At 45.5% G+C, this 18838-nt stretch overlaps 1 protein-coding gene across 13 annotated transcripts in view; it reads left to right on the top strand.

Moving 5' to 3' along the window:
• Csad (cysteine sulfinic acid decarboxylase) overlaps nucleotides 1-18838 on the top strand; it is a 25593-nt gene extending 6755 nt beyond the window's left edge. For 4 of the 13 annotated variants that reach the window (XM_074083461.1, XM_020160253.2, XM_074083463.1 and 1 more), the window contains 14 exons: nucleotides 7031-7167; nucleotides 7468-7594; nucleotides 7678-7768; nucleotides 8117-8223; nucleotides 8686-8801; nucleotides 9293-9372; nucleotides 9690-9744; nucleotides 15293-15409; nucleotides 15485-15549; nucleotides 15830-15911; nucleotides 16629-16828; nucleotides 16977-17028; nucleotides 17163-17252; nucleotides 18166-18838. In XM_074083461.1, the coding sequence (XP_073939562.1) occupies nucleotides 7031-7167; nucleotides 7468-7594; nucleotides 7678-7768; nucleotides 8117-8223; nucleotides 8686-8801; nucleotides 9293-9372; nucleotides 9690-9744; nucleotides 15293-15409; nucleotides 15485-15549; nucleotides 15830-15911; nucleotides 16629-16828; nucleotides 16977-17028; nucleotides 17163-17252; nucleotides 18166-18339 (1493 nt within the window). In that variant the 3' untranslated portion in view covers nucleotides 18340-18838. Of the gene's footprint in view, nucleotides 1-2959; nucleotides 3091-6637; nucleotides 6776-7030; nucleotides 7168-7467; nucleotides 7595-7677; nucleotides 7769-7798; nucleotides 8224-8685; nucleotides 8802-9292; nucleotides 9417-9689; nucleotides 9745-15292; nucleotides 15410-15484; nucleotides 15550-15829; nucleotides 15912-16628; nucleotides 16829-16976; nucleotides 17029-17162; nucleotides 17253-18165 lie in introns of those variants that run through there. The other 9 variants (XM_074083464.1, XM_074083462.1, XM_074083466.1 and 6 more) reach the window with 9 other exon arrangements.

Raw genomic sequence — 18838 nt, 5'->3', positions numbered from 1 at the left:
CCCAGGAGTCAGTCTCAGATTGCATGTTCCTTTTGGTTCTAATGACTCTAGTCTTCAATTTGGAGTAGGTTCTCAGCCTTTCTTTGATTTTCATGACATTGACTTTTTTTTTTTTAAGTGCTGGGATTGGATTCAAGGTCTTGAACATGTGAGGCAAACATTCTACCACTTAGCTATGCTCCCAGCCCCAAGACACTGACATTTTTGAAGAGTACAGGCAGTTGTTTTTTAGAATGGCTCTCAATTTAAATGTATTTCTTGCCTCATGGTCAAATTTGTGCTGGTAATGAGTGCGTTTTTTGGTCTTTTCCAAGTTAGGCAGGTAGCTTCAGAGATCTAGGGGCTCAGGAGGAGAAAGGTCTGAAATAGAGGGGTTAACCTGCATGTAGCTCTGGGAATGGATGCGATTGCCTAGTGACACATATGGACAGCAGATGAAAGGCCCTGAGACAGAACTCTGAGGAGCACTAGTATTTCCAGAAGGGCTAGAGAAAGGTGAAAATGGAAAGGAAATTAGGAGCAGCCAGGGAGGGGAAGACCACAGGTAGTAGTATGGAAGCCAGCAAAAGAATGTTTCAAGATGTGACTTCAAGTTGTCAAATGGCTCCAATAGGTCTTGGAGGATAAAGATGAGCTGTTGCTATTGGCTTTGGAGCCAGAGAAATTCTTGAAGGTGGAAACTACATGGTAGTGGGCAAAGGAAGATGCCAGAGGACAGAAAGTGAAAGACAGAGTAGAGGTAACTGTTCCAGAAGGCTGGAGGTGAGGAGGACGAGGCCAGAGAGGTCCTGTTGTAAGAGATTTGAACAAAGTTCAATCTTTATGGTTGTTGGCTGTCCCTATCAAACTAAACATGCAGATGTCTGTGATTAAAGAGACAATACCAAGTATCTGTAAGGATGTGGAGAACCTGGAAGTCTCATACATTGCAAGTGGGAACATAACATGGGGCAGCCAGTTTGGAAACTGTTTGGCAGTTCCTCAGCAGCTTAAACATAGAGTTGCCACATAACTCAACAATTTCACCACCAGGTTTATACCCAGGAGAACTGAAAATAGCCATCCACATAAAAACTTGTACACAAACATTCACAGCAGCAGCATTCATAATGGCCAAAAGGTGGGAACAGTCAAAGTGCCCATGAGCTGATGAATGGACAAAATGTAGTACATCCCTGCAAGGGACATGATTCAGTCCCCAAAAGGAAAGAAGTACTGATAAGTACTACAATGTGGGTGAGCCTGGACAACAAGCCAAGTAAAATAGGCCAATAGCAAAAGACCACATATTATATGATTCCTTTTCTGTCACATGTCCCGAGGAGGTAAATCTGTAGAGATGGAAAGTAGATCAGTGGTTGCCAGGGGTTGGGGGTGGGGGAAACAGGACTGACAGCTAAGGGGTTATGACTGGGTGAGGAAAATATTCTGGAGTTAGGTAGTAGTGATGGTTGCACAAGTTTGTGAGTATATCAAAACCACTGGATTGTATGCCTTTAAGGGATTTGCTTTGTGGTTTGTAAATTAAATCTCAATTAAGCTGTTATATTAAAAAAAAAAGAATGAGGAAGTTCTGTACATACTGAATGATAAGATCACCCTTGTTTTGTTAAGTGCAAAAAAATCAAGGTGAAGAATGATTATATGCCCTTTTGTGTGAAGAGGGAGAAAATAAACTCTGAAATGCCAGGCATCCCTATAATCCTAGCTACTTAGAAGGCAGAGATCAGAAAGATCAAGTTTGAGGTGAGCCCAGGCAAATAGTTCAGAAGACCCCAATCTTCAAAATAACCAGAGCAAAATGAACTGGAGGTGTGGCTCAAGCAGTAGAGTGCCTGCTTTGTAAGAACAAAACCCTGAATTAAAACCCAAGCCACCAAAAAAACGAACAAAACCCAAAACTCTGAAAGGATCCCTAAGAAACCAATAAAAATTGTTTATTTTTTTTTTTGGAGTGGGGAGGCGGGGTTTAGATTTTTCACTATACTAATATTTTTGGGTTTTTCTCCCCCCCCTGCAATAATGAGGGTTGAACTGCTTGTTAAGCACGTGCTCTACCACATGAGCCATATCACCATCCTTTTTTTTGCTTTGGTCATTTTTGAGATAGGGTCTCATTTTATGCCTGGGCAGGCCTGGACCATGATACCCTATTTGTGCTTCCCTATCTAGCTGGAATGATAGGTATGTACCACCATGCCCAGTGTTGAGATGGGATCTCACAAACTTTTTGCCTGGGCTGGTCTCAGACCACAGTCCTCCTAGTCTCAGTCTTCCAAGTAGCTAGGATTACAGGCTTGAACCACTGTACTTGGCTATGTTTTAGTTTTTTATTTTTTTGGCAGTACCAGGGTTTGAACTGAGGGCCCCATGATTGCTAGGCAGGCACTCTACTTGAGCCAAACTCCTCCAGCCCTGTGTTTTGATTTTTAAACTACATGAACATCTTGCTACATTGCTTAGTTTAAAATTTGAACACACCGTGAAATGTGAAACTAATAATAAAGGGCATCTCCAGCTAGAGCCAATTGTTTCTGTTTATTAATTCACGTCCTGTGTTGCCAGGCCTTCCTGTTTTTCTCACAAGAAGATGGAAGTCCACATTTTTATTTTATTTTTATTGTTGATAGTTATTTTTGAAAGATTGCAAACATGTACCAGGTGTGGGTGGCTTACACCTGTAAATCCTAGCTACTCAGGATGTAGAGATCAGGATTTCGGTTCGAAGCCAGTCCTGGCAAATAGTTCACAAGCCCCCATCTCGAAAAAAAAAAAAAAATCACAAAAATGTGCTGTTGGAGTGACTCAAGTTGTAGACCCTGAGTTCAAGCCCCAGTACCGCAAAAAAAAAAGATTGCAAGCATGCTATAGCACCAAGCAAAGCCATATCAACCAGTAGGATTTGGCTCCCTGGCTCCCAGGTGTGACTTGCACTTTCTTCCCATTGTGGACTTGACAGGGCAGGGCTGTGGGCTTCAGCTTGTTGTTGCACCTCTACTGGCTACCCAGCTGCATGGCACACTCCAGATACTGAATAAGCATTGAGCGAATGAAGGAATGAGAGTCATAGTTCAGGGAGCAAAAAGTCAAGTAAGTTTTGATGACTTATTTTTTCTAAAATGTTTGGGATGAGGGAGGGAAGGAAAAGGTTGGTGGGTCAATAATTTGAAAGATATGGAAAAATTTTTGAAATAGTTGCTGCAGATAGCTTGAGCTGTCAACTAAAAAAGAGTGTTGCCAGGCAGTGTTGCATGTACTGTTGAACATATCACTACTTTTTTTCCTCTAATGAGGAAATCATCATTTCTAACTTCATTACACTCCTGGGATTTCCCCTACCTCTCTCTTGTGAGTTGGAGAAGTTTGATGCCACCTAGGCCTCTCCTTTGTCTATGACCTGGTGTTGGTTGGTTGGTTGGTTTTGTTTGTGTCTGGAAGTCTTTGCATTTTCCAGTGTCATGAACTGATAATATGGCTTCCTGTTGGTCATTCCATAGGTCCTTTAATTTATCTTGTTCTGTAAAGTTTTTCTTGATCATTTATTTCTCCTTTTTTTCCTTCTCTTTCTGAAACTCTTTTTCATGGATCTTACTGATTTATACAGCTTTTTCTGCTTCTACCAAATGCCTTTTATCAGTTTTTCTGGTTTTAACTCTGGTTTTTTTTTTTTTTTTTTTGGGGGGTGGGATTGAGCTTTGAACTTAGGGCTTTGTACTTGCAAAGCAGGCACCTTACCACTTGAACCATACCTCATGCTGAGCCACCAGCACCTGGCAACTCTGTGGGGTTTTGCAGTATTGGGACTTGAACTGAGAGCCTACACTCTACCAGCCACTTTTTTGTGAAGGGTTTTTTACGAGATAGGGTCTCACAAACTGTTTCCCCAGGCTGGCTTCGAACCTCGATCCTCCTAATCTCTGCCTCCCAAGTAGCTAGGATTGTAGGCGTGAGCCCCCAGCAACTCTGTGGTTCTTGTGAGGGACTTTGTTTAAGTGTTTGGTCATCTTTGTCTGCCTGCTCTCATTTGGAAGGTCCAAGTTCATGGGCAGGCTATATTGATTGGTGGGACCTCACTGATGAGCGACTGAGGGAAGTCTGAAATAAGACTGTCAAGAGGTCTTTTCTCTGGGTCTTGTTCAGTTTTTTCAGAGAGAAATCAGACAGTGTCTGGCCCTGGAGAGTTCACTCCTAGTCACTAACTGTGAGGGCTGATTGGGAAAAGAGGTTGGTTTGACATGTAACTTCCTCTTAATCCTTGTGTTCAGTGCAGTGCCTCATCCCCACCTTCTTTTGTACCAGTTGTCCTTATATCCTGATCCCCACAAGATAGAGATAAGCAAAGAAACATGAATAGAGTTAAGAACAGCACTCTAGCCTATGGCCGAGAAGATGTTGGTAGGACCAACCAGAATTTGTTTTTTATTTTTTGGCAGTACTGGCATTTGAACTCAGGGCCTCATGCTTGCTAGACAGATGCTCTACCACTTGAGCCACTCTGCTAGCCCAAGAGTTTGTTTTTTAAATGCATAAGTTTTTTTCTGACTTCATGGGATCTCTAGTCCATAAATTTCTCTGACTACCAATTCCCTCTTAGGCTTCCTGACTTCCTTTCATGTTCCCTTGTTTTAACCACTCCTTTTCCAGTGTTCTCCATTCCCTGGCCCTGCTGTCCTTCCACCAAATCCACCCAGCAGAGCCCCAGTCCAGCTGGCCTGTCTTTCTCTTCCCAAATATGCCAGGTCTACTGCATTCCACTAGTCAAAACCACACAATCTTTCAAACTGGTATCACTGTAAGTTTGTGCTGTCTGCACTCCTTCCAGTTAAACATAGCAGATTAGCTGCATGTTTGCCACCATTCCTTCCAATTCCATTAAAATTACATCAGCAGAATTTTAAATCTAGAAAAATAAAGCAAATGAGAAAAGAGACTAAAGGTGAGAGCTGTCAGTAGCTGTAGACAATAGGAAGCAGAGAAGTGGTAACTGGTTTAGCTAACAGCAGAAACTCAAAGCTGGTCCATCTGCAGAGACCCAATGAGAAACAGGCTAGTTCTCAGGAAGCCTCAAAAGACTCAGGAATGAAAGCCCTAGCTCTCTTGGAAGACAGGAGGGGGAAACATTTGAAAACACAGAGAGCCTTGCATGAAGCAACAGAGCATGATAGTTAGGGGCTTCAGAGTCTGCACATCTGTGTCCAAGTCCCGCTTAGCCATGTACTGACTGTGGGACCTGGATAAGTACATAGTATCTCTGAAACTCAGTTTCCCTCTTTAGGGAAAACTGAGTGAGTAGTAAGTTTACCTTGAACAGGTGTGAAGGTTAGCATAGTGCATTTTAAGTGCAGAGGGTAGCATATGGTAAGTGCTAAAATGGGACCTTTTTCTTGCTCTTTCTTCTTTGCGGTGATGGGAGTGGAACCCAGGGCCTTGTACATGCTAGGCAAGTGCTCTGCTACTGAGCTACACCCCCCAGCTTACGGGCCTATTTTATTAGCCTTTTAGCATCTAAGCTCCATGGCTGCCATGTTAGAAAGCTGGCAGGAGTGCTATGAAAGGACAGGACTTATTCCCATCTCTGTTCTTGAGGCCTGGACTGATGCTCTGATTTCCCCAAACTCAGTCTACTTAGGAAATGTCTATGGGTCCAGCCATGAGACATTCAGGGTCAGCACCCAGCCATGTCTTGGGCTGTCACTGTTGCATATACCTCTGTGTCCTCTGGGAGTAGGGGAGGGGCTTTCCTAGTCGCAGTTTGGAAAGCACAGGATCATGCTTGTGCAACAAATTTCTCCTTCAACATAATTTCCTTTCCTTTCTGCTCTACAAGAGGGTTTCAGAAACCAGAACAGAGTCTGGTATGGTGACACACACCTCATCTCAGCACTCAGGAGGCTGAGGCAGGAGAATCCTGAGTTAGAGGCCAGCCTGGGCAACATAGAGAGACCCTATCTCAGGAAAAGGAAAAAACATGGCCAGGAGATGTGGCTCAAGTGGCAAAATACCTGTCTAGCCCCAAGTTCAAACCACAATACTGCCAATCAGACTCTAGTGGCTCACATCTATAATCCTAGCTACTCAGGAGGCAGAGTTCAGGTGATTGCAGTTTGAAGCCAGCCCAGGGCAAATGAGACCCTGTCTTGGAAAAAAAAAGTCCATCACAAAGTACTGATGGAGTGGCTCAAGCAGTAAGAGAACCTGCCTAGCAAGTGTGAGGCCCTGAGTTTATACCCCTGTGCCACTTAAAACAAAAAACAACAAAAAAAAGGAAAAATAAAACAAAACAAAAAATCCAGGATAGTTCTGAAAAGCCTTGGAGTTGGGATGCAAAAGGGATTGGCCTCCAGGGCCTGCCTCAGCTATTCTACCTCCATGTCTCAGACACCAGTCCTCAGTCCACACCCTCTGTCCTTGTCTCTCTCCAGCATCGCCTGTGCCCTCACTCTGGACTCTTAGATTCATGGTAGGAATCTTCTCTTTTATGTGGCCCTCTGTTTCCCTCAACCCTGAGGATAATGTGCCACCTGTTTTTGCCTTTCTTCTTGTTCCTCCCTTCTGTCAGCTAATGATTATTCAGGAAACTTAATCTGCTGTCCCTGTCCAAAAGTGAAAGTTCTCTTTAGGGTAAGCGTCATGAGAATTATGCCATGGCCATGTGATTGCTGTTTTTATGTCACTTTCTCTGCTGTCCAACAGATAGCAGGACTAACCTGCTATTCTGAAAAGTTCATTGTGTACCTTGCCACCAGCTTACCTGAACAGAGACCTGAGCAGAAAGGTAAGCTTTGTGTCTCTACCTTAGGTGGACAGTGGCCACTAATTGCATCTGCTTAGCTTTAATCGCCTTTTTCTCTCCCACCTCTTCTCACTGGCTTTTTCCCTTGGATGCTGTCACTTGCCCTAATCTATGCACTGAACGTTGGGACTGAGCTGTAGGACTCAGGGTCTCGCACTATTACAAGGTGGAGAGTCTTGTTGGTTGTGTACAGGTAGGGTGCACAGAATGAGTAAGAAATGACTCCTCTTCTCGCAGATTTTATCCTGATGGCTGATTCAGAACCACTGCCTACTCTGGATGGGGACCCCATGGCTATGGAGGCGTTGCTCCAGGATGTGTTTGGGATTGTTGTAGATGAGGCCATTCGGAAAGGGACTGATGCCTCTGAGAAGGTGGGTCCTTTCCCCTTCCTTCTCCTGCTCATCAAACCTTCCCTTCTTTTCTCTTTCTTAACCTTGGCTCAGAGCTTCACTCCTTTAATGAGGCTTTGCCCCAGATTCATCGTTGTCCCTTGTATCTCTCAGGAATTGGAATGCTGCATCTTAACATTGTTTATTTACACTGTTCATCTGCATTTTGAAAACATGAATTGTTTTAAGTGCAGACTGGGGATTTCTTTTGTCTGTTGAGCTGTGGTAGGGGCAGCCAGTCCCTAGGGTCTAAGGTGCCTGCATCCTGACTTCCCCTGCTAGGTCTGTGAGTGGAGGGAGCCTAGGGAACTCAAGCAGCTACTGGATTTGGAGTTGCGGAGGCAGGGCGAGTCGCATGAGCAGATCCTGGAGCGCTGCCGGACTGTGATTCACTACAGCGTCAAGACCGGTAAGCCTTGGCTCTGGAGGGAGGATCTCTGGCATTTGCACCCACCTGCACACTGAGCCCCCTGCCCCATCCCCCTTCTCCAGGTCACCCCCGGTTCTTCAACCAGCTCTTCTCAGGGTTGGATCCCCATGCTCTGGCCGGGCGCATTATCACTGAGAGCCTCAACACCAGCCAGTGAGCCATCCTAGGGCCCCTCCCTCCATCCCACAAAGGACTTAGGTTTGCTGGGGAAGCGCCTTAGGAGTAGGAGAGGAGAATGGTTTCTGCCCCTCTCTGCTGTTTGCTGGGAATGCCAGTTGGCAAAGTGGCTTCCCTTCTGTCCATTGGTCTTCTGTTCTCCAAGCTTTCTCATGCCTCCTGACCCATTTTTTCTCGTCTGTGTCTCCTTGATTCTTTGTCATCAACCTGATCCTCTCTTGGAACCCTTTGCCGTTTTGCCACTTCTCTCTGATTCCTCTAGTTTAAGAGCCTGGCCTGGCAGTGCTCCCACCTCTGCCTTTCTCATTGATGCTTTCTTGGCAGGTATACGTATGAGATCGCCCCCGTGTTTGTACTTATGGAAGAGGAGGTGCTGAAGAAACTCCGGTCCCTGGTGGGCTGGAGCTCTGGGGATGGGGTCTTCTGCCCTGGTATGTGAGAGTGTGGGGGGAGCGGCACTTTTTTAGATCTTTGTAAGGGTTTCTCCTCCCCCACCATTCTCTTGCTCTAAGCAGTTGGGGAGAAGCTGATTTCTGTGTTTCCTTTCCAGCTGTGCTGGGGCCAGAACTGGGAGGAGTCTGCCCAGTCCCCTTTTTCCTGGTGTTTGCCAACAGCCCATAGGATCAGTGCTCTAGTGCCTACTCTGTGTGTGTGTAGAGGGAGGGTAGCGTCTCCTGGGGGCAGCCCAGGGTGTGGAGGAGGTGGGCAGGAGGATTTACTGATCCTGGGGCTATTCTGGGTCCTTGTACCATCCCGTACAGCCTTGGGAATTAGTGGTCTGGGAACCACCTGCTACTTTGATCAGTTCTTTTGGTTGGAAAGGTGATGGGAAGCAAGCTCCAGTCTTGACATACCATCTTCTCCCTCTTGCTGCCACCCCCTCCCTGTGACAGGTGGCTCCATCTCCAACATGTATGCTATGAACCTGGCCCGCTATCAGCGCTACCCAGACTGCAAGCAGAGGGGCCTCCGGGCACTGCCCCCCTTGGCTCTTTTCACATCAAAGGAGGTGGGAAAGAGGCACAGGTCCAACCCTGGGATCCTGATTCTAATCTGCAACTGCTGCAATCAGAGACACTTTAGTCTTCTTTCTGTCATACCCTGTCCCCAAGTGGATATGCTCCTTCCAGTCAAGGAGGCCAAGTATACGCTCATGTTCATTTGCCTTCTGCTTGGAGATCAGGCAGGGGCAACAAGTGCAATTGACACAGCCTACTCTTTTATACTCTGAGGGTGATCCATGGACCAGCAGCACTGATATCATCTGGGAGCTTATTAGAAGTCCACAATCTCAGCCCCACCCAGACCTACTGAACTTGGATCTTTGTTTTAACCACACACCCAGACATTTCCTCCACGTGAACATCTGAGAAGCCTGGCCTTCAGTGTCCAGTCTATTGCAGCTCATACTTGACTTTTCTCAGACTCTATCTTCCCCATTCTCCTTGACTTCTGGCCTCTAGCCCAGGTCACTAACCTGCCCTCTGCATTCCTCCACAGTGTCACTACTCCATCAACAAGGGAGCTGCTTTTCTGGGACTTGGCACTGACAGTGTCCGAGTGGTCAAGGCTGATGAGAGGTGAAGGTCCTTCTGCCGACATGGCCCTGACCCAGCTTGGCACAGTATGCCATCTTGCTGCCAGAAAGCTTTGGCCTTAGGCCTGTACACCTGGTGCACTTCTCTCCCCTTTCGGTTCTGCAGATTTGCACTTCTGCCTCTCAGTGCCTGCCAGAACCCCCCATCCTATTCCCTGAGGTCTCTTTGATCTCTCTTAGGCAAAAATCAGCATCATGGTCTCTGCATTGCTAACCCTCCCTTACTGTGTTTCCAACAGGGTAATGCCTTCTGGCCTAGAGCACCTGCAGCTTTTTTACTCACTCAGTTTTCTTTTTCAGAGGGAAAATGATCCCTGAGGATCTGGAGAGACAGATCAGTCTGGCTGAGGCTGAGGTGAGTAAGTGGGGAGTACCCGAGGTGGTGAAGCAGGGTCCCTCTGTCACCCTTGTAGAGGGTTATTTGGGCTCTCTCTGCTCCAGGCACCCCTTACGCCTCTTCTCTATCTCCATGACTGTCTTGCAATGGACTAAGCCTGAGGAGTGAGAGAACACTGCATCATGTTAGGGACTCTGTCAACACGACATGTAGGCAGGGGGGAATTCTAAGTCACTGAGGGCCTCCCAGGCAGCCCTGAAGGGAGGGCATTAGGGCCAAAATTTAGTGTGGAAGGTTTCTGTGAGCTAGGGAGTCAGTGCAGGGAGATGCTGAGGAGGATGTACAGGCAGCAATGTCCAGTGCATGCTATGTGTGGAAGGTGAGGATGCCAGCACTTGTCTCTGCTCAGAGGTATGTAAACTGTTGCAGCCATCTGGGAGGGTGTTTTGGCGCTATCTATACAATTTTTAATGTATCTATCTACTAATTCAGAGTTCCACTGCTCAGAATTTGTGCTATGAATCATCACAAGTGCATAGAATTCTGTGCATGAGAACATTTCCTGGAACAAAATACAAAATTAAAAAAAATTAATATCCATTGGTAGATAAAATAAATTATTGTATATCTGTATGTTTCAGTTTCTTCCTATGGAAAATGGACGTATTATAGGCTGGGCATGGTGGTACGTATCTATAATCCTGGCTACTCAGGAGGCAAAAGCAGAAGGATAAAGAGTTCGAGGCTAGCCCAGGCAAAGTTTTCCAGACCCTGTCTCAAAAACAAAAGGGCTGGGGGATAGCTCAAGTGGCAAGCTCAAGGTCCTAGATCCAATCCTCAGTATTACAAGGAAAAAAAAAAAAAAGACGTACCTTAAAACTTACCACATAGGGTTGTTGTAAGGATTAAGTGAACTTGGAGGTAAAGCACGTAAAACGGTGCCTGGCCTATAGATGCACTGTGTAAACATTAGCTGCTGTGTGCTATTGCCATATCATTATCAGTGTTATTATTATTGAGACAGGTTCTTGTTGTGCATTCCAGGTGACCTTAAACTCACTGCGTAGCCCAAATTGACCTCAAACCCGTGATTGTGATTCTCCTGCCTTAACCTCCCAAGCACTAGGATTATAGTTGTGTGCCATTACCCCCATTGATATTGATACGATTATTATTATTGTGTTATGTTGCCATTTGAGAGAAAAGGGTTGGAGTAAAGCTATACTAACAGGAAAATACTTCCACTATGTATGTTAAATGTATATTATAAGTTGCGCTATAGAGTGAACATGGTAAGCCTGTTTTTGTTGTTTAGAACTGTATATTATTGATACATGGCTGTTACCCTTGAGTGACAGTATAAGCAGCAATTAGAATAGTGGAGTTCCATCTTTTTACTTTTCTTTTTCTATTTTTTGGGGGCTTGAACACAGGGCCTCACTCTTGTTAGGCAGGTGCTTTACCTCTTGAGCCACTCTGCCAGCCCTTTTTTGTGTTGTATATTTTATGAGATAGGGTCTCTCAAACTATTTGCCTGAGCTGGCTTCAAACTGAGATTCTCCTGATGTCTGCCTCCTGAGTAGCTGGGATTACAGACATGAGCCACTGGTGTCAGGCAATTTCTACTTTTTATTCTATAAACTGTTTTTGGTAATATCTTTTAAGATATAATTCATATAACAAACAAATCACCCCCTTAAAATGTACATTTTACAGAGTTGTGTAATCATCACTACCATTAATGTTAGGACATTTTCTCACCCCAAAAAGAAATCCTGTACCTTTTAGCCTTTACTCTCCAGTTCTCTCAAACCTTCCAGTTCTACTGGAATAACCCAGTAATCTACTTAGCCCTGGACTCAGGGCTTTACACTTGCAAAGCAGCACTCACAAAGCAGACACTCTACCTTTTGAGCCACACCTCCAGTCCATTTTGCTCTGGTTATTTTGGAGATGGGGGTCTTCATGAAGACTGTTTGCCGGGCTGGCCTAAACCTCCATTCTTCTGCTCTCAGCCTAGGATTACGGGCATGAGCCACTGGTGCCCAGCTTGTGACGAGCTTTCTCTGCTTAGCATAATGTCTTTCAAGGTTCATCCATCTTGTCGCACGCAACAGTGCTTTATTCCTTTTTAGGCAGAGTAACGTTCCAGTGTATGGATACTCCACATTTTATCTATCCATTTGTCAGTTGATGGACATTTGAGTAGTTTCTACTTTTTGACTCTCTTGAATAATGCTGCCTCAAACAGGCTTTTGTGTGAACTGATTTTCATTTCTCTTGTTATGTACTTGGGTGTGGAATTACAGGGTCATTTGGTAGCTCTGTATTGAACCTTTGAGGAATTGCTGAACTGTTTTCAAACCACCAGTTTACAATCCCAGCAGTGTATGATGATCCGGTTTGTCCACCTACTCACCAACACTTGCATTAGCTCTTTTTGATTATAGCCACTCAGTGACTGTGAAGTGATCTCTCATTGTGGTATTGATTTACATTTCCTTGATGATCAATGATGTTGAGAATCTTCTCATGCTTATTGGGCATTTGTATATTGTCTTTGGAGAAGACTATTCAGATTTTTTGCTGATTTTATTCATAGAGCATTTATTCCAATAAGGAAGACTGGCATTCATAAATACATGTAAAGCAACTGCATATGTGCTGTGAAGGTGAGGTACATGGTACCCTAGGTAGAATACAGGAGAGAGTACTGAATCAGGAGATGAGGGAGTCAGGGAAGGCTTCTCTCTGAAGTGCTAGTTGAGACTTAAAGGGAGAAAAGGAATTAACTAGGTTGTGGGTATTATGGATGAACACTTGTGCAGAGACCATGGCTGGGTCTGGAATTGAAGATGTGGAGCTTAGACAGCCTCCTCTCTGCCTGTGATGTTTCTACTCCCCACCTGTAGCCTTCTTCATCTAGGGGGACTTGCACTGGCCTCCACCCCCCACTTTTCCAATCATCAGGAGACATTTGGAAGTGTGTGGAGCTGTTTCATTTTGCTTTGTTTTATGATGATGCTTTCTGCATTACTATAGCCATTGAGTGGGATCCAGGGGACTTTGGATTGGATATGGTTTGAGTGTGTCCCCCAAGGGCTCATGTGTTGAAATTTAATCTCTATATATCTACCACATTTTGCTTATCCATTCATCTATCAGTGGACATTTGGGTTGCTTCCATGTTTTAGCTCTTGTGAATAATGGTGCTATGAACACTGATTTTTAAGACCCTGTGTATTATCTAAGTCCATTTTTTTTTAGTTACTGTAATGAAATGCTTAAAGCTGGGTAAATTTTAAAGAGGTTTCTTTTGGCTTACAGTTCTAGTCCAAGGCACCAGTCTAGTCTGGTGATGGCTTCTTGCTGGCAAGGCGCCGTGGCAGTGCAGGGCATCACATGGCGAGAGACAGGGAATGCCCACATTTCTTCTGATCTCTCTCCCTCTTATAAGGCCACCAGGATTCAGTCAATCGTGGGGCTCCACGTGATGACTTTATTAAGCTTAATCACCTTCCAAAGGCCTCCCCAATGTCATAGTCAGATTAAGTTTCCATCATCTTAATTCCTTTCAATAGGGATTAAATTTCAACACATGAACCCCTGGGGACACACTCAAACTGTATCCAGCCATAGCCCCCTACTTTTCACTTTGAGGGGACATATATCCAGAAGCAGAACTGCTGGAGCATATGATACTTTGGTTTTATTCTGTTTTTAATTTTCTTGAGGAATTGCCATATGTGAGTTTTCTATAGCAGCTGTGCCATTTTTACATTCCAACCAGCTGTGTGCCCGGGGTTCCAGTTTCTCTACATCCTCTCCCACACTTTTTTTTTTTTTTTTCTGGTGCTGGAGTTTGAATCCAGGGTTTTGCCCATGCTTGACAAGCACTGAGCTACATCCCCAGTCCTCATTTTTCTTTTGTTTTATTTTGAGACACAGTCTTGATATGCAGCCAAAACTCGGAATCCTCAATGTTTCAGCCTCCTGAATGCTTGGATTACAGGCATGTCCCACTATGCCCAGCTCTAACACTTGCTATTTTCTGTTATTTTGATAGCATCTATCCTAGTGGGTATGAAATGGTATTCCATTGTAGTTTTGAACTGCATTTTCCTAGTGATGTTGAGTACTGTCTCATTTGTTTATTAGCCATTTGTATTTCTCCTCTTCCTTCTCCCTTCCTCCTTCCTTCTGCTCCTCTCCCTCTTCCTCTTTACTTTGTCTTTTTTTTTTTTTGAAACAGTGTTGCTGTGGCACCTGGGTGTTCTCAAGCACAGAGTCCTGCCTCAGCTGCCCAAGTGCTAAGCTTACAGGCGTGAATCACCATGCCCAGCTTGCATGTCTTCTTTGAAGAAAAGGCTGTCAGATACTTGCAGTGTTTTCAAATTAGGCTGTCTTTTTGTTTTTGAGTTCTTTATATGTTCTAAGTATGGGTCCCTTACCAGATTTTGCAGAGCATTTCTTCTGTTCTGTAGATTGTCCTTTCACTTCCCTGATTGTGTTACTTGAAGTACAAAAGTTTGAAATTTTCATGAAGTCCAGTTTGTCTATGTTGTCTTTAGTTGCTTGTGCTTTTGTTGTCATATAGAACCTATTACTCCTATTTTCTTTTGGGAGTTTTGTAATTTTATTTCTTACACTTAGGTATTTTTTTTATTTTGTGTATGTGTGTGTGGTGTGTGTGTTACTGGGGGGTTGAACTCAGGGCTGGGCAGGTGCGTTACCACTTGAGCCACATCACTGACCCTGTGTTTTTTTGCTTTAGTTACTTTTGAATTTAGGCTCTCGCTTCATGCCTTGGCTGGCCTGGACTATGATCCTCCTATGTATGTGTCTCGTGTAGCTGGATGACAAACACGTGCCACAGTTGCCAAGCTACTATGGGTTGAGATGGGGTCTCATGGACTTTTTGCCAAGGATGGCCTGGAACCGTGATCCTCCTAGTCTCCACCTCCTGAGTAGTTAGAATTACAGGAATGAGATCCTATGCCACATCAGGTCTTTGGTCTTTTATGAGTTGATTTTTGGGTGTGATGTGAGGAAGTCATTCAGTTTTGTTCTTTTGTTTGTGGATATCCAGTTGTCCTAGCAGTTTGTTGAAAACACCACTCTTCAATAATTGTATTGATATCCTTGTTGAAAATCTGTTGGCTGGGCTAGGATTTAACTCATAGTAGAATACTTTGAGTTTTGAAAATAAATTTTTTCATCAGTAAAGCCATCTGGGCCTGGGTTTTTCTTTGTGATAGTTTTTTAATTACTAGTTCAATGTTGATATAAACTTTTGTAGAATTTGAATTTTTTCCAGTAGTATTTGGGCCTTCTAGTAAGACTTAATTTTTTAAAAAGAGTATGAGCTTTGGCTAGTTAGAACTAGGTTTGAATTCCATCTCTGCTTGGATGACTGAATCTTTTATAGAGGACACTAGTGCAGTGTTGTTGGATTGAAATGGGCCAGGTCAGGCATGCAGAGAGCTGAGAGCCAGGCCCCAGAACAAGGTTCTGGGTGGCTTTTGAGGTGACGCTGCAACTTCTTTCTTCTACATTTTGGCTACAGGGTTCTGTGCCATTCCTGGTCAGTGCCACCTCTGGTACCACTGTGCTGGGGGCCTTTGACCCACTGGATGCAATTGCTGATGTATGCCAGCGTCATGGAATGTGGTTCCACGTGGATGTGAGTGAGACATAGGCCTGGGCTGGGGAGTACTGAGCCAAGGCCAAGGCCCACACTGTTCCTCCTGCTCCACAGGCCGCCTGGGGTGGGAGTGTCCTGCTGTCACAGACACACAAGCATCTCCTGGATGGGATCCAGAGGTGCATATGGCCCCCTTCTTCCTAAGTCCCATGCCAAAACCTTTTTGACTATTGAGTCACAGAGTAGAGAGCTTAGGATGGGGAGGGGGCAGGAGGTGAGTGGGATAGGGACTAGAAAGATGGTTGATTGGGGCTGGGAGATCATGGGTTGACTGGGACATGGGAATTCTTCCCAACTGCTGGGATGGCAAGCCCCTCCACTGGGAGGTCTGGCAGGGGAGGAGTACCCAGACTGGGCAGCCTGAGGAACTCCTAACCTGACTTTGCTCTGTCTCACTAGGGCTGACTCCGTGGCCTGGAACCCACATAAGCTCCTTGCTGCAGGGCTGCAGTGTTCTGCTCTTCTTCTCCGGGACACCTCGGTGGTTCTGCCCTGCCCCCTCACCCTAGTCCATTCCTCCCTCTGAGTCATGTCCTCTTCACAGTTCCACCTTGGAAGGGGTCCAGGCCTTGTTTTGTTTTGGAGGGACTGAAGTTTGAACTCAGGGATTTGCACTTGCAAAGTAGATGCTCTATCTCTTGAGCCACACCTCCAGCCTGAGTCCAGCCCTTACAGTGTTTCCCTACCATCCACCTGAAACTGAATATCTATAACCACCCTGACCCCTGTACTGGGCTCCTTCACTCCCTCAGTGGCCCATCTTCATGAAAAGGAAAAGGTTTCCAACTTAAAATTGCTGTCAGAGGGATCCTGGGCAGAGTTTGGACTTGGGGCCTCACACTTGCTGAGCAGGCTTTCTACCACTTGAGCCACTCTGCCAGCCCTTTTTATGTTGGATATTTATGAGATAGGGTCTATAGAACTGTTTGCCCTGGCTGGCTTCAAACTGTGATCCTCCTGATCTCTGCCTCCTGATTAACTAGGATTACAGGTGTGAGCCACTGGTGCCTGGCTCTGGGCAGAATTTGAGAAGCGCTCTGGGTATTTGGAGAAACCTAGAGAAAGGCCGAGTCAGCTGGCAACCACCCTACAGTGCTGCTTGGTGCCAGGGAACAGAAAGGGTGGACTGGGCTAAGGAGCTCCTGTCCCATCGCAGCCCTAGAGAAAAGCCAGCTCTGACAGCCCCCTCCCCACACAGAACCTGCTCAAGCGCTGCCATGGGTTCCAGGCCAGCTACCTCTTCCAGCAGGACAAGTTCTATGATGTGACTCTGGACACAGGAGACAAGGTGGTGCAGTGTGGCCGCCGTGTGGACTGTCTGAAGCTGTGGCTCATGTGGAAGGCACAGGGCGGGCAAGGGCTGGAGCGGCGAATAGACCAAGCCTTTGCCCTCACCCGGTAGGTGTGAGGGTCCCGGGCCCCCTCCCAGATTCCACCCCTCCCTCTTCTGATCTTAGGGGTTCCTTCGTATTGTCTCTGTGGCTCTCTACTGTTACCGTGTTTCTGCCTTTCCTCCTCCATCTGCGATCTTTCACCCCGTGTCCAGGTACCTGGTGGAGGAAATAAAGACGCGAGAAGGGTTTGAGTTGGTCATGGAGGTAGGATGCTGTGCTCTTTTTCATCCCTCTGCCCCAGCCTATCCCCACATCAAGTCTGATGGAAGAAGGGGGGCAGGAAGGGGGAAAATGGCCCCCTTTCTCAGCTCCTGCCTTTCCTTCCTCCTTCACCTTAGCCTGAGTTTGTCAATGTGTGTTTCTGGTTCGTGCCCCCCAGCCTGCGGGGAAAGCAAGAGAGGCCAGATTACAAGGAAAGGCTGTCTCAGGTAGGCTTTCCCTTCCTGGCTCTGGGTAACCCAGTTCAGTGAATGAGCAGCTGATAACTTTCTGCCCCCTGCTGGCTCTACTTGGCATGGCAGGTCTCTGTCCTGATGTCTTGCTCCTGAGCTGAGCAACATGTCAACTGGAAAATAACACCAGCTTGTCCTCTTTTCTTGTGGGGGCAGGGATGGGGAGCAAGGTATGTTTCTTGGAAGTAAGAAGGAAGTGGGGAGTTTACAGGAGAAGTCACTAGTCTATAGCACATAAACCCTGCGCTGGATACTTAGGCCCAACACAGATGTGAGACAGAAAGATCAGGAAGAGCTTTGTCACTAATGCTGAGAACAGAGCAACCTGGAAAGGCCAGTCCTGATGTGCCTCCTAGAAGTGAGAAGATGTTATTTCCTGGTCCCAAAGGATGGGTTGGCACTAGGTGCTACAGATGATCTGGAAAGATAGGAGTATTCTTGCCCTCATAGAGGTGCTACCTGTTTGAAACCAATGTGTACAAGGTGGTTTTGTAAATTACATACTAGATCACATGGCATAGATAAAAAATGTTACAGGAATTAGGAGAGGGGAGAAGAAGATGTTCAGGAGGACTAAAGCTTAAAGTTAGACTGAAGCAGCCTTGGGAATCAGCAATGTGGGGATTTGGAAAAAGATGGTCCTTGCCCCAGCTTTCTTGGAAACAGGAGAGTTGAGGAATAAAGCAGAAGCAGAGAAGGCAAACAGGTTGAATATGGTGGAAAATGTAAACTGGAGCCAAAGACAAGGTCAGAGCAGTGCATGGTGCTTCTAGAAGGTGGCTGAATGGAGGGAGAGACAGCGCTGGCAGTGAGGTGGTCCAGGCAGCCAGCCCACGTCCTCACCTGACTTCAGGCTGCAGCTGGACTCTCTCCACCATCATCCCTACAGGTGGCCCCCATGCTCAAGGAGCGCATGGTAAAAGAGGGCTCCATGATGATTGGCTACCAGCCCCACGGGCCCCGGGCCAACTTCTTCCGTGTGATTGTGGCCAACCCCACTCTGACCCGTGCTGATATGGACTTCCTGCTCAACGAGCTAGAGCGGCTGGGCCAGGACCTGTAAGCTTCCACCTCATGCAGTCACCCTGGCCCCACCAATTCTCTCTACCATGTCTTCTGTGTTCTCAAAAAGCAACCTTTCTAGGAAACAAAGTGGTCTTAACCATGTCTATGTGCTTTGACTCACTAACTCTCCTAACCAAATAATTGCTATTAGGAAAATGTTTAAATAAACTATAACATATATAAATGATAAAATATCTTTTCATTAAAATTATGTTTACAAACTTAATTTTTATTAATATGAGAAAAATAATATAATGTTATATTGAAAAGCCTGGATATAAGATTTTTTTATGTAGTGATGTCTGAGTGATGATCAAGAATACATAGGAAAGGCTAATGAATGGAACTGTGCCAAAATGTTGCCGTTTTCCTGGGATGGGATAATAAGCACTTTCTAAATCGACTCCTTTATACCTTCTGTGCTTCCCTCTTCTATTATGTAGTGAATATGAATTACTTTTAAAGTAGAAAAATATTAAACTTAAATGTCAAGTGTA

Source organism: Castor canadensis, chromosome 8 (genome assembly GCF_047511655.1).
Source record: "Castor canadensis chromosome 8, mCasCan1.hap1v2, whole genome shotgun sequence".
NCBI lineage: Eukaryota > Metazoa > Chordata > Mammalia > Rodentia > Castoridae > Castor > Castor canadensis.
This window is presented reverse-complemented; position numbering and strand designations above follow the sequence as displayed.